The sequence below is a fragment of the Corapipo altera genome, unplaced genomic scaffold (assembly GCF_003945725.1).
Source record: "Corapipo altera isolate COAL_440 unplaced genomic scaffold, ASM394572v1 107b, whole genome shotgun sequence".
Classification (NCBI taxonomy): Eukaryota; Metazoa; Chordata; class Aves; order Passeriformes; family Pipridae; genus Corapipo; species Corapipo altera.
In genome coordinates this window covers 45,050-59,769 of record NW_020884951.1, presented here as the reverse complement: position 1 = coordinate 59,769, position 14,720 = coordinate 45,050, and the positions used below count along the sequence as shown (strand labels likewise).

The 14,720-nt window shown below is 38.8% G+C and overlaps 1 protein-coding gene across 2 annotated transcripts in view; it reads left to right on the top strand.

The window, feature by feature from the left end:
- Positions 1-14,720, top strand: part of TEX11 (testis expressed 11) — a 29,487-nt gene extending 14,767 nt beyond the window's left edge. The window contains exons 14-29 of one of the 2 annotated variants that reach the window (XM_027663236.1): positions 23-108; positions 1,201-1,338; positions 1,808-1,910; positions 3,002-3,126; positions 3,914-3,999; positions 4,656-4,709; positions 5,140-5,180; positions 5,777-5,863; positions 7,462-7,532; positions 8,071-8,187; positions 8,999-9,071; positions 10,223-10,372; positions 11,407-11,515; positions 12,405-12,525; positions 13,240-13,404; positions 14,420-14,720. In XM_027663236.1, the coding sequence (XP_027519037.1) occupies positions 23-108; positions 1,201-1,338; positions 1,808-1,910; positions 3,002-3,126; positions 3,914-3,999; positions 4,656-4,709; positions 5,140-5,180; positions 5,777-5,863; positions 7,462-7,532; positions 8,071-8,187; positions 8,999-9,071; positions 10,223-10,372; positions 11,407-11,515; positions 12,405-12,525; positions 13,240-13,404; positions 14,420-14,491 (1,598 nt within the window). In that variant the 3' untranslated portion in view covers positions 14,492-14,720. Of the gene's footprint in view, positions 1-22; positions 109-1,200; positions 1,339-1,807; positions 1,911-3,001; positions 3,127-3,913; positions 4,000-4,655; positions 4,710-5,139; positions 5,181-5,776; positions 5,864-7,461; positions 7,533-8,070; positions 8,188-8,998; positions 9,072-10,222; positions 10,373-11,406; positions 11,516-12,404; positions 12,526-13,239; positions 13,405-14,419 lie in introns of those variants that run through there. The other variant, XM_027663237.1, reaches the window with a different exon arrangement.

Below are 14,720 nucleotides of genomic sequence, written 5' to 3'. Positions count from 1 at the left end.
ATGATTTGCAGTATCTTTTCAGGTCATTATACTGGGAAACAGCTGTTGCCTGAAACCTTGAATCAGCTGCACATCATCTTGTGGGACAGAGCTGCCAAACATTACGAGGTTTGGGACCAAGCAGTAGTGTTCTTATTTATATCAGTGAAAATGAAAATCTCTTTCTGACCTCTTTGATACTTCTATTTTTGGTTAAAGTGCAAACTGTTACTAAGATCCTTGTTCCAGCTGGCACTAGTTTTATTTTCATCCATCTGGGTGCTGTTTTCTGTTACAAAATCGAGTTTCAGGTAGCCTCATCTCAAGGTTTGTGCATGAGAAGTTATGGCTAGAATTCCTTCTCCAGCTGGATCCCTGTGTGTCTGTGGGGCCTGGTGGGATTCATGCAAGGGTACTCAAAGAGCTGGCTGGTGTCACTGTGAGGCCTCTCTCAATGATTTTTGGATGGTCTTGGGGATCTGGAGAGATCCCAGTTGACTGCAGGCTGGCAAATGTTGTCCCAATTTTCAAGAAGGGCAAGAAGGACGACCCTGGAAACTACAGGCCTGTCAGTCTCACTTCAGTGCCTGGTAAAATTATGTAGATTATTCTGGGAGTTATTGAAAAACACCTGAAGGACAATGAAGTCATTGGTCACAGCCAGCACTAGTTCAGGAGGGGGAAGTCCTACTTGACAAACTTAATTTCCTTCTAGGACAAGGTCATCCACCCAGTTGATCTGGGAAGCCAGCTGATGTAATCTCTTTGGATCTCAGTAGAGCTTTGGATACTGTCTCTCACAGTATCTGGACAGATTAGAGGACTGGGCACTTACAAACTGTATGAAATGTAACAAAGGCAAGTGCCAGATTCTGCACCTGGAGCAACCTGGATGTACAGACAGACTGGGGAATGAGAAGCTGGAAAGCAGTGCCATGGAGAGGGACCTTGGGGTCCTGGTTGATGGCAAGTTGAACATGAGTCAGCAGTGCCCTGGCAGCCAGGAGGGGCAACCTTGTCCTTGGGGGGGCATCAGGCAAAGCATGGCTGTTCTGGGGGAAAAGTTACCCTAGAATATACCTGACTATCTCAATCTTTCATTTTGTATGAAGTTTCTTTAAATAAAAATTGTGAGGACATAGGTAGTTTAATCACCCAAATAAGTTTGTGTTTGATTGTTTGTTTGTTTGGGTTTTTTTGATCTGGTTTTATATTTCCTAGGAGAAAAACTATTCTGAAGCCCTTCACTGGTACAATTATTCTGTCAGCTTCTACACACCTAGGCAGATAGATCAGAACTTGGCCAAGCTGCAGAGGAACATGGCTTCTTGCTATTTTCATCTGAAACAAATTGACAAGGTATATTTAGGACGTGTGTAGACATATTTATGTATTTATTTGCATTGTTTTTATTTTGTAGCTATGTCATTGGGACTAAATTTACATTTGCAGAGAAGTGCACCTGCTTTACCTGCCCAGGCTTTCTTGGTTTGGGGATGTTAAACCTCACAGTTCAAAGTGACAGAAGGGAGTTTAATATTTCAGCATTCTCAGGGCTTCTCTTGCTTTCTGAATCTATAGCTCTGATTTTGAGGAATTGGCTCTTTCCTTTCTGGTCACTGTCAGCCTTCAGTGCCATCTTCTGGTCTCATCACTTTTCTTTCAAGGGAAGATGTTGCCAAACCAAACTTGTTGAGTAATTATATAAATATCAACAATGTAACCATAACATTTTCCATATCTTTTTAGCCCTTTTCTGTTGCAAATTGTGTACTACTAGTTTCAAGATGTTTTTGTACTGATTTCCTTTAATCTTTTCTGTGAATAGGCTAAAGAGGCAGTTAGAGAAGCAGAGAGGTGTGATCCAAACAGCATCTTTACTAAATTCAGTGTCTATAAGATTGCAGTGATGGAGAACGACACTGATAAAGGTAAAACTTGAAAGATAAAGGGTTCACTGTAAGGAGAAGAACTGCTAAATATGTTAGAAAATACTAAACAGATTTGGACTGTTCATCTTGAGAAAGACACAGTAGAGGGTTGCTAGAAGAAGTGTCTCTGAAGTCATTGAAACTGTCAGGCTGCAGATTTAAATTTTCAGAGTGGGTTGTTTTTTGCACAGAGCTTGTGAGATGTAGAGTCCACTGCTGTATTTGATACTGTCTGGTTGGAGCCTCTGGTTAGGAAGTTGTAGTAGCAATCCAGGGTGAGAAGCATTGTATGCTCACTGCTTTTCATATATTTTCGTATCCATATACAATATAAAAAAGGATACTGAGCTAAATGAACCTTAAAGGAACCATTATGACTGCTCTTAATTCCTCTGGACAAGTAAAACCTGGAATTACCAAAAAAACCATGAATTACTGAGATGACTTGCAGAATGACATATCTCTGTAGCCTCTTTCTTTTTATAATGAGTTCTGCTATTTCGTATTTTAACGAGAATCTGAGCTCAAGTAATGAAAATTGAGAAACTTGAAAATTGAGAAGCACAGTCTCTGCTTACTTAGAATACAGAATAACACGCAGATCTTATTTTCCAGTGAGTTCTCTGCCAATTAATTCTTCTCTATGCATCTTTTAATGAGAGCATAATTTGTTCACATAATATAGAGTGGGAACCACAGCACAGTGTGAACATAAAAGCAGTGGCACTCTTAGCATGAGCCAAGATGTGGGAGCTTGGAATGACGCCCAGACAGCGTATTAGAGAAAGTCTTCTGTCTTTGGTGACAAACAGTTATTTAGCAGAACAAAAATTAAGATGTGAGATGAGTATCATTTGTATGGCATCCTTATTTCCATAGATTAGTAGCTTGGAAAGCTTTTTGGCACCTCCCTAGGAAGAAATGCAGATTTGTGGAGAAGTGCTGGTATGATCAGGTTTTCTGGTCTTGGTTTTTCATTAAAAAAAAAAAAAGAAAGATTATAGCCTTCCAGAAGTCATTAAAACAGTAGAACTTTTCACCTTCCAATTGCTTCCATAAAAAATGTTATTTCTTCCCTATGTATCTTTCAGCTGTGGAAGCAGTGGTTGAGATGGGGAAGCTGGCAGAAAAGACATTGCAAAATGAAGACAAGCTGGGAGTGGATAAAAATACAGGCACTAACCTCCTGAGTTTGGCTGCCCAAATTGCATTAGAGGTAGAGCAGATAATGTTGCCTTTACTTTGCTTTGTTGTTATAAGTAGGACAGCTGTAACCTCTTTAACCTGGCCTACTTTTAATATTTCTCTGTATTTCATGGATTTCTAAGTATTTCATGCTTCTGTGACAAAGGTCTCACTCTACTGTGTTGTGTAATGCAAAGTGGAAATTCATTTCACGTAGAAAGAAATGGTATCTCTTAAAATTTCTGCAGAAAAAGAAAGGATTCTGAGTTATAAATGTTGGCAACTGGAAATGACATGGTGTATTTCTGTAAGATTTTCCTTAGCAAAATGTTACATCTTCTTCTGCCTCCGGGGTTTGATCTTTGACGTGAGAGGGGGAACCTGTGCACAAAACACACATAAGCCAACAATGAAAGAATGAAAAGTCCTTTGTCCCTCCTGTTTGCCTCTTGGTTGGTGACTTGAGTGATGTCTGAGCTGGTTAATTGTGTTTTAAGCTATTAGGGCTTTGTTCACAGCCCTGTAAGGCATGAAAGCCTTACCAACCTGTGCTAGTCCTGTTCTTGCCATGGGCTCTCTGTGCATGGGGTCGTGTGATCTCTCCTTAGAGTTTTCTCTGCACTCTGAGGCAATTCTGTGCAGAATCCTTTGTTCTTTTTCCTGCTCGTAGACTGCACAGACCTCTGGAATATGTTGTTGCTTTGGGGTTGGTTTGTTTTGTTATTTGTTTTTTTGTTGTTGTTGTTTTGGTTTGGTTATTTTTTTGTAGTGACTGAGGTAGTGCAGTATATACAAAACATGTTTTAATTTCTTTTCAGAATGACCAGCAAATTGTGGCTATCAAAGCTTTGGAGTATTTGTCTGAACATTTACAAGACTACCAGCAATTATTTGCAGCCTTAAAGTAAGAATTCAGTATATTTACAAGGAAGTAGAAATTTTTCTGGTTTCTTTTTGAAAAACATTATAACGAGGAAAAGTGCTTAGATGAAATATTATTTAGCAGTCTTTTTGGTGCTGCACATTTACCTCAAGCCTCAACTCCTACCATCTACAGATGTTGCAAGTCTCTCCCAAGCAAATTATTAGTTGCTCTGAATGTTGTGATTACACTGTGGTGTGAACATGTGACCAACAGTGATTTTAATGGAATTGCAATAATATTTTTGGTGAAAATACCAGTCAGCTTGTGTCCTCTGATAAAGTGGCATCTTCTTGAAATATTCCATCTTGTTTATAAAAACAAATATTGTGAGACAGATGTATTTATTCCAATATTTACTTAAAGCCTTTGTTAAAGTACATTTATTTTAAAGTACATTATTTACTTACCATTACATGATTGCTTACTAATACATGATTTAACAGAGTGATATACAAAACAAGGCAATGGAGTGGGAAATAGCACAATCTTATTCTCAGTTTGACATTTTGAATTCTTCTGTGAGTTCCACGGGCTGATAGCATAAGGAAGAAAAGTGGGATCCCTTCTGGAAAATTAGGACAGAGTACACTGTTGAAAAAAAAAAATCTTGTTTCTTCATTGCCTTTTTTTCTCAGATGTTTGGTTCGTCTGATGTTATCAAAAGTCACGGCAGAAAAGGAAGAGAAAAGGTGAGTCCATTTGCAAAAACATTTTCTTGTTGTACAAATGGTGCAATGTTTTCTTGCTGGGCTTCTTTTCCTGCAGACTAATCAAGAGATCGTTTTTTATGCTAGTAAAAAGTGCACCCAGCTGACTTCCCAGCTTGACCTAATGACATCACATAGGAACATATTTTCTAGTTGTATAACCTTTCCTTTAAATATTTGCTCTTTGCCTTCCTCTCTAATGAATGCATCAGACTGTCAGGTATTTCTAATGGAGGATGTGAGCTAAGCAATCTCAGTAACTTTGACACTTGTGTGATATCTTTCAGAAGTTCTGGGTGAGAAGAATGAATACATCCATAATTATTATGGAGTTGTATTCCAGCATAAATAATGTGTTCTGTTGTGAGAAAACCAATCAATTTTCTGAAACTTAATTTTTCCTCCATTCTAGAGATGAAGATATCAATTCAATACTGACTTACTTGAACTTGGGTATGCTTTTGTTTAATTTGCATCTTCTGGAGTTCTTCCATATGTGAACATTTTATGATATGATTAGGTCCATACCAACAAAATGTTTGGACTCCTTTTGTCAGTCCCAGTTCCCAACTTCCCACTGAAATCAGTGAAAACTAAAACTGGACATTCAACAGTGTTGTGAAGTTGGATCTCAGTGCTACAGGGTTTTGCTATTGAAAACTTGCAGTACTACTGCAAGTAGAAGAGAATGAAGAGTAGAATTAAATTAATTAAAGGTTCCTAGAGGAAAGGCCTCAAACCTGTTATTAAATTTAAAAGCCCTCAAATTCTTGTGAAATTAAGTAAAACTTCTCTGCATAAGACTTCAGTGTCAGTAAACTTTGAAGAGGCTGTACTCGTCGGCATCTTCTATAAAATGATGTTTGAGGCACCTTTTGATGTTTCTTTTTATAAGGCTTCCAGGTGAAAAATATGAGATTTAAACTGTGAGAGTAAGTCTTCATCAGGAATTACATGGGAGTTTTGGAAACCTCTGTTTTGTAGTGTAATGATTAGGCTTGGAAATGTTTTTGAACATACAGATGTATTGAACAATACATTCTCTGCAGCTCGCAAGAGACTTGCTGAGTCTTTCACGGAAGAGAAATTTGCAGGGGACATGAGGATCCTTGAGGCTCACTGGTTCAGAAAAGTTGGTAGGTTGCACTCTCAAAATCTAAACTGAATCTCCTCTACCTCCTCTTAACCAGACCTTAAGGAATAAAGAAGTGTTTAGAGAGGTAGTAGATTTATAAAACTTGTCACCTTTGGCAGTCGCTGCCTTAATTGGTCTTAAAAGTTCTCCTGCTGCATTTTCTGTTTTCTGAAACTGTCTGACATGATTTGTGTTTTAAGTCAGTTATCAAGACAAATACTCACTCAAGGTGTGTTTGCCTGAAGGGGTAGCTGATGCATTATTCCTTTCACCACAGGAATTGTTGTATATGTCCATGGTACCACTCTTCACAGTTCACCACTTTTCTCTTAGTTACACCTTCTCTACCAAGACTCTGTTACAGAGGTAAAATTTAAAATCAGGAAAATAGAAAGAATAATGTTTTTCTTAAATGCTAAGAGCAATAAAAAAAACCCCCAACCCTTACTGCTGATCCTGACTATGCATATTCTCATGTAGGCAAAATAAGAATTATGGAGTTCAGATGAGTGCACTGGTGTGGTTGGTGCAGGCTGAGTTTATCTCTGCCACTCATACAGACTGTCTTCATTTGTCCTTTAAATCAGCAGTCCTGGAGTTTGCCTTGACTACAGTACAGTGTCTGAAACCTACACAGCAAATATTATCACAGATGAAGTGTTTTCTAGTGGAAAATGCAGCTCCCATGCAGCTACACTAAGCTTATCAAAAGTGTTGTCTCTGGATCCTCATTTTGTAGTCTTTGTTACAGTGTTTTGGTAAAGAATCAGTGTGCTTGCTGTCTATAAATAAAACCAATTTTTCAGAGTCTTTCTTCTGTCAGAACATACAGGAGAGAAAACAGCTGAAATCAATAACAGAAGACATCTGCTTTTGCACACATCCTCACAATGTAACCGTGCTCCAATAAAGAGGAGCAAAGGGGGGAGAGAAGCAGCAGAGGTCAAATACATTGACCATGAGCATGAATGGAATCTGTGGTGACCATGACCTTTCCAAGACAGCATTCTTACTCACAGAATAAACAAACTGGAGACTACAAAACCATGTCCTAGTGGATAAATTAATGTGAGAGTTACTGTAGAATCTGAGCATTTAATTGGGTCAGGTTCTCACACATAAATTGTTTGATTGTCTTTAGATGCTCATCCATTTACTACTCAAGAGCTGTGTGCTTAATTGCCCTGTATTTGACCTTGCTGGGATAAAATGAAAAATGTTTCAAGATGTGGGGTTTTTTTTCATTTTTTTTATTTGTGTTGGGAATATTGTTTAACACTTGCATTCATTGATATGCTAGCTTGGTTTACTAATTTAAGAAAATGCTTCTTCCAGTTTGTGCTCTTGTGAGCAGGGTGTGTGGTAGGTGGGATACTTGGTTGTGATGAAATTATCAAGACAAAATTTGAAAGCATGAACAAGCTATTTTAACAAATCTCTAATATCAATATTTCTTACTGTTGTTAAATGAGCTGTTGATGACATTTTGATTAAGAAATAGAATTGTAGAATGTGAACTGCTTATTGCTAGAATTTGATGGGCACACATGTAACAGTGAAGATTTTTATTCTAGTCTCTATTTTTTATGTCTTTGTTAGCTTGGAACTTAGCTGTACAGTTCAAGGACAGCCCTGAAAAGATGAGGGAGTTTTTTGTACTGTCTTTCAAGGTACTTTTGCTGATAGTGTCTCTAATTGAGGAATATTTTCATCTGTCTGATTCTTTTAGAAGTCACATTCATGTTTTGGGTGTCTCCATGGAGATGTGCTTGTGTGCTCTGAAGGAGATTGACTTGTAATACAAAATGTGTGCATTATTGTCATAATTTTACATTCTGTTGCTTAAAAATGTAATAGGAAACTTAGACTTCAATGAGAATTTTCTGAAATAAATGGATTCTGATGCTTGGAAACTGTATCATTAATACAAAATGTTAAGTGCTTGAGTCCTGATCTCCGTTCAGAACTTCTTACCAACACTGTCAGTTTTGCATGTGTTTGTAGAGAGGGAACTCCAACTCTGCTTTACACTTTATATTTAAATAATCTTTTTGTGTAATTGCACAAGTAAAATTGCAATATAACTATATACAACTCGTGACTAACTCCAGACAGTGTCACAGAGGAGAGTCAGCAGTCATCTGTTCACAAGCAAATTGCTTTGTAAGGGTAAAATTCTCATTACTTTTTTCCTATTTTTGGTGTCAGTTGTCCCAGTTTTGTCCCTCTGACAAAGCTGTTCTGATTGCTCAGAAGACATGCCTGTTAATGGCAGCTGCAGTTGATCTGGAAATGGGGAGACAGCAAGTAACACCTTCAGAACAGGTAGGGCAAGTTCTGTTAAATATTTCTCTCTGTGCTGGTGTAGCATTTTTTTTCTTTTGGTTTTGGAGTCTGTTTTTTCATTCAGAATGGGATGTCATGAATGTAAGCAAGGGAACATTTCATAGTTAATTAGAATCAATGCACCTTTCCAGACAATTGTAAATGCTGGATTTCTGTAAATCAGTTCTGTTGACTTCAGTGGATTTGAACAGATTTATATCAGCAAAGGGTCATGGCACTACCTTCTCTTACATGAATTTCAGTTTACTGTGTATATTATGTGAGGAATCTGCTGCTAAACGTGGGCTGGTCAGAGAGTTACTGCTGTTGCTAGAAGCCAGTATGGTTGTGATAAAGCTCACAGTTTATTTTTGGTTTTATGCATATGTGTTTTGGTGGGGGGAGGGCATTGTGCTCCCTGTGGTAGGAAGATTAAGGAAAATGCCCAGTGGTTGTGAAGGAAGTACTGAAGTCTGCTGTGGAGTGATTATAAAACTTACTCCTGTGGAGAGCGATGCACAGTCTCACTAGCACTGTTTTATGCTTGGGAGATAAAAAAAAAATAGGCCCCATAGGAACATGTGTGGTTCTTTCTGGACCAATGGAACATTGTGTTTGTCTGAGATGTGGAGGTCTTTGAAAAAGAGACACCCCCCCCCAAAACAGCAACTGGTACAGGTGATTTGCTAACTAGGCCGATTCTTAATTTTTTTTATAATGAGATATAAAGGTGTTGTTGGTTGTGACATAATCATTCCTTTCTCTTTTAAAACTGTGACAAAAAAATGTCTTCTTAAATTTTGTAAAATAGGTGGAGCTTTTTAGCCAGGCCCTTCAACATCTTCAGACATGCAAGGAGATCTGGAAGGTTCTGAAATTAACAGGTAAGCTACGAAGTGTAGCTGTTCAGCACATGTAACTCTTAGAATTAGTCACTATATTCATGAAAAATACAGGGTGTAGGGAGCTGCTGTCTCAGCTGAAGGGTGTGGAAGCAGATAGATGACAATATGATAAAAGAATTGGCAAAGCCAACGACTGTTTTTTGTTTGTCATTGCAGGCTTTTTATTGTAGAGGTGCTGTGAAGTGTGGAACAATCTTTCAGAGTGAGGTTGGGTTGATGGTTCTGGCTTAGATGTTAAGAAATTCCAAGCTTTTTGCTCTAGAGTGGAGTCACTCTTGCCCTGTTCTAATGGTTTTACCCTTTTCCCACATAAAGCATTTCAGAATACAGAAGATCTTGGTCCACACTTTGAAGTGCCAAAATCCATCCTCTGTTCCCTGACTGTTCCATGTCAGTTTAAATTAGATATTACTGGAGACTGACGTGCTTTCAGCTGACATGCCAAGTTAGCCTAGCAGAGGCATGCTTCACTTTTTTTGTTTTGGTAGTAAACTTCTTCCCTTTTAATTTGCCATCCTCAAAATCCCAAAGGGTTGGTTGTCTCAGGAACAGGAACACAGTGGAATTTCTCCCGCAGACGTTTGTGAGGTGGCAGCCTGGTGCTTCCTTCACCTCTTCACTAGACCCTGGTGTTTGTGTCAGGTTTACCTGATACAGTTCTGCTGTTCTCCCACCCTTCTGCCGTGTTTAAGCATTTCCTGAGGGCTTTTCTACCAGGAAGGGGTCAAGTCCTGTAGAAGAATTTGCAGCAGATGGTGACTTCTTCTGTAAGCTGACCTGAGCTGGTGGCCTTCTGTTCTCTCTCTTACCTGCCTGTGAAAATGGCTTCTCTAGTACCTATTACCTTGCCTAGGAGGGTTGTATTAATTTAGCCAATTACAGACAATTCAGATTATTTGGTGGGGGAGGGAAGGCATTGTGGTTGGGGGGTTATGCTTTGGACATCTAAGTTTTTTGTCCAAGAGTGCTTCAGAGTTCCTGTCGTTGCTCTGTTTTAAAACAACAGTTGCTCTGTTGTTAAATCTTAGTGGTTTTCCTGCCTCTTGGGAGCAAAATTTATACCTTATAGTACACCACAAGGCTTTGGGGAAATTCATCATTACATACAGGCTGTTCTGTCTCTTTTGCAGGAGATTTTGCTAAAGACCCAACAGACACATTGTTGCTGCTTTATGAATTTGAAGCAAGATCCAAACTGAATGATCCATCACTTCACAACTTTATGGAGTCGGTTTGGGAGCAACCACAAATAGAGATCAAGACACTAGAAATCATTGCATGTAAGGACTGCATTTGTGCTTTCATAGGTCTTCAAGTCACAGGAAAAAGCTTTTGTTTCTCTGTCCTAACAATTTGGGGTGACCAGTATTATCATGTATTGCCCAACATGCAGAAAATGGGTCTGATGATATATATTCTGTCCTGAAGCAAAGATGCTTAGGATCTCAACAACATTAGGAAATCTGTATTTTGAAATGCCATATCACATGGATGATGAACCAGAAATTTATGACAATCTTCCTTTCTAGACCCTGAAACATTCATGTAGATTGTGAGTCTAGAAAAGGTTATTCAGGTAAACTTTGACAAGCTCCAAACTGGCAAAGGCCAGAGAATGACCCCAGCTGATTCATGCCCCAGTAAGAGGTTTTAGAATGTGGACTTTTGGTAGATACTTTAAGTATATTTAAACATATTTAAGCTATTAAGATAGCTTGAAGTTTCAATTTGAAATTAGTATAGTCAGTTTGTAAATAGCACTTCTCTGTACTTTCATCACAAAGTAACGAAAACCTTCTTGAGAATCTAGAGTAGGATCCAAGAGAGATGAGTGACATTTAGAACTACCATGGCAAATCTTTGGAGGGTGTTCTGTAGGGTTGCATAAACACCTTCTGATCTCCCTTGTCCTAAGGGAGTAGCCTTGGAGACACCAAACTGACATCCTGCTCCTGCCTAGTTTTTCCATCCAGATTTTCATGTTCGAGGAGGCAAACAAAATTCTTTACTTTGGACAGTTCCCCCACCCCAATATTTTTGGATTACTGCACTGCAGGTAAACAGCAGTGAGAGTACTTGTAAATTATGAAACCTGCTGTGCTTCTGCCTTGTCCTCTTTGATGATGTGCATGGTAAGAAAGAAGTAGAGAAGCACTGGTTTGTGACCAGCCCAGGTATTAAGCAAATCTCTTCTCAGTTGTTTATCACAAGGGATCTGGCAACGTGCTGTTATGTATTTTAGTTCCTTATGAGATTAAAGTCTGACTTCAGTAATTCCTTTTTATATTCTTCTCTATTTTCTTGTACTTTTAAGCTTTAGCAATGGAATCTCCAGCTCGGTATCCTGTACTGTGTAAGAAAGCTCTCAAGAGTGCACTAAACCTTCACAGAAAGCAGACTGTCATTGATGCTGTGAAATTTAGGTTAGTGTTATCACACAGCTTTGCCATGAGCCTGTGACTGGAAATGCTGACAGGGAGTTAAGCCTGCAATTTGAAAAAGGTGGACTGTAGTTTATTTGCAAGGTTCTACTTCTTGCTGGCCAAGCAATGTAGCTCTGAAGGATGACTGTCTCATAGATGTGTTAACTGCAATTTGCTTGCTTGGCATATTCTCTGGCACAGTCTTATTTCCAAGAAATAAATCTACTGAGGAAGAAAAATGGAAATTGGATCTAGAAGAGGTTGTTTCTTGTAAGGAAGGTGTTCATTTCAAATGTTACTCTGCAGTAGTGAACTAGGTATTTCAAAGACAATGAAGAGAAATGAAGGGTGAAGAAAGCCCTGAGTTGAAAGTTAGTGATACAATGCCATAGTACATTTGTGATTTATTTTGCTGGGTACCTGGCTTTCTGACAGCTGCTCCTTATGCAACCTGAAAGACAACCTGGTGTATGTTCTTTCTCACTTGTGTCCCACAAAGGATTTTTTCCCTCCTTTCCAGGTTCTTTGCAGTAACCCCTGGGCAAAGGCAACTGTTAATACTGCCTTTCTCACTTCACACTGAGGAAGACAGACCTGTTTTCAGAAGCCATGTGTTTGTTTTTGATTTTCTGAGGGTTTCCTTCTGTGTTAGAGACCAGCAGTGAAAATAATTAAGTACTGCTTGCCTCTCTTAGCTCTGTTTTTGCATAGTTTGTTTGAGTGAGATCTGATACAGGAAAATGGATGTTTCTGCCACAAGAATGTGAGTGTAGTAAGCACCAAGGTAGACATGTCTGTCTGACAATTACAGTGCTGCTAATACTAAAAAGCAGCTGTTTTGTGCACATGGTATTGAATGTTTCCTCTTTTGCTCTCTTTCAATTCTCAGCAAATGCTTACATAGCTTGATTAATATTTCTTTGCCGACTGGATTAACAGACTTGGAGACCTGTGTCCTGCAGGAGGTGTGGGACTACTTTGAAGATGCTCTGAGTGTAGTCAGCAGCACAGTAAGTTGAACAGGAAGCCAAGAGATGGGAGATGATCCTGAGCACACTGGGAAAAAATTCTCGTTAGACTGAGAATAATTAGTAAACTGAACATTATATACTGTTACATGTGGAGCTGCTAAGACTTCTTCAGTAAAAGATACACCAAAATTACCTCAAAAAAAATGTCTCTTGGATATTTATGACTGCATTACAAATTTCTCTGGATTTGTAAGGGTTTTTTAGAGATATTTAAGGCCAAATTTTCAGTGGCTATTTTAGAAACATCTTGAGCTAGAAGATCTATCTTTACTCCTCTTGCTTTCTACATTCTTACGCTGAGTATGTGTTTTAAATGCAGATTACTTTTTCAGATCGGTTTAAACCATCTAAAATTTGGATACCAGTCTTGCTTTTTTTCTAATCTCTTTTTTGTTAAATGTATTTGGGAACTTACTATGTTACTGTTTTTTCTGAGTTACCTAGAACTGGATTCCTGTGCTGTCAGTCCCTGTGGTACCTCTTGCCTTGTTTTCTGTGAGGACAAGGTGTATGGAGAGTAAAATCTTTCTTTCAAAAAGCATTTCTTACCCAAGGAATTGCCCTTGGCTTAGGAGGAAAAAACCCGACTGTTTTCCCACTCTAAAACTGAACTCCAGCACACTCTTGACTTGTCAGTTTTAAAGTGAAGTTTCTGTTTTCTGATGAGCTGCTGTTTCTGGTTTGCCACCCCAGAATGCTTACCCAGAGATGGAGATCCTTTGGTTGATGACAAGAGCCTGGAATACAGGGATATTTCAGTATACTGTTGGTAAATACAAGGAAGCTGAGCAGTGGTGTGGCTTGGGAATGCGTTTCCTCAATCATTTAGGATCTCTGAAGAAGAGCTATGAGGGCCATGTAAGTGTACACAGGGGGATCTGAGGATGTGGGATTGGATGTCTGGCCTGAATTTGAGACGTGGATCTGGGTGAAGAAACCACTAGTGATGATATCTGAAGAGTTTCAGGAGAAGCATGGTACCTAAATATTTTGGGGGAGCCTGATGCTAGAAGATTTTTTCAAAGTGAGGCCAGAAAGGTTTTGATAGACAATAGAAAGAGTAATGTAATGTCCTTTTATTGGAAGGATGATTTAAGTGGCTGACTGGAAATAAACTTCATTTGTGCCATGGGAGAATCCTTGTACCTTTGCCTGCTTTAACTATAGTCAAGGTGCTGTACCAGCTTACTTAAGTCAGCTGTTGTATGAATACTCTGAAGCTTGGTTTCTAGTATAATCTAATGTTTTATAAATAGGGTTTAAGCTGATGTGAGTGAAATCCTTAAAGCTCATCTTTTCAGGTGTAGCTTAGCCACTTCTGTGAGGGAGAAATTTCAGAGCCAGTACCTTTGTAGATGACACTTTGCAATGACACTTTTTTTTTTCAGTCTGTCACAAGTAAGCTTCTTTCTACAGTTTTTGGCTGGTGCTCCTGTCTAGATTGCAACACTGCACAGCCTGACTGGTGTCACCTTTCATTCTCTTATGCACAATCTGGGCAATCAAGGGCTGGCTGTAACTCTAAGGCCATTTTAAATATGTCAGTTAAGACAGTAGGAGTTGAGATCACTCCCTTCCAACCTCAACCTCAACTCCCAACTTCTGTGATTTGGTGAACAAGTTTATTCACTGATGTAAGACTCAGAAATAAGCTATGCTTTATGACACCTTTATTAGGTTGCACTGATTTAACTGGTTTTTAATAAGCTATTGTATTTAAACCTGAGCCAAAATCTTTACATCAACCTGATATTTCAGGTTTAGAAGCTCCCACTTATTCCTTTGCTTCTGTTCCCTGTCACTTTGTTATATCTAGTTGAATGATACAGCTTTATCCATCCTTGCTGACAACTGTGGTGCTTCTATTCTCCAGATGATTGGTCTTTATAGTGAGGTTCTGGACAAACTGGACAGAGCAAAAGGATTTATTCCAAATGAAGAATAATGAGAGGCACAACTGCAAAAAAAGGACAGCAGTCTCTCTTGGAAATGTTCTGCTGAATAAAAGAACCATTAGCTCTGCAAAGGCATGAGGTCATGGGAGCAGTGGAAAAGAAACCAGGATCTCCTTCTCGTTGGCAAAGAAGTTATGTACTTTTTAGGAAGTGTTTATTCAATAAATGTAATTGTTTCCCTCTAGGGAATAATTTTCATTCTCCTGAGCTATTTAACAG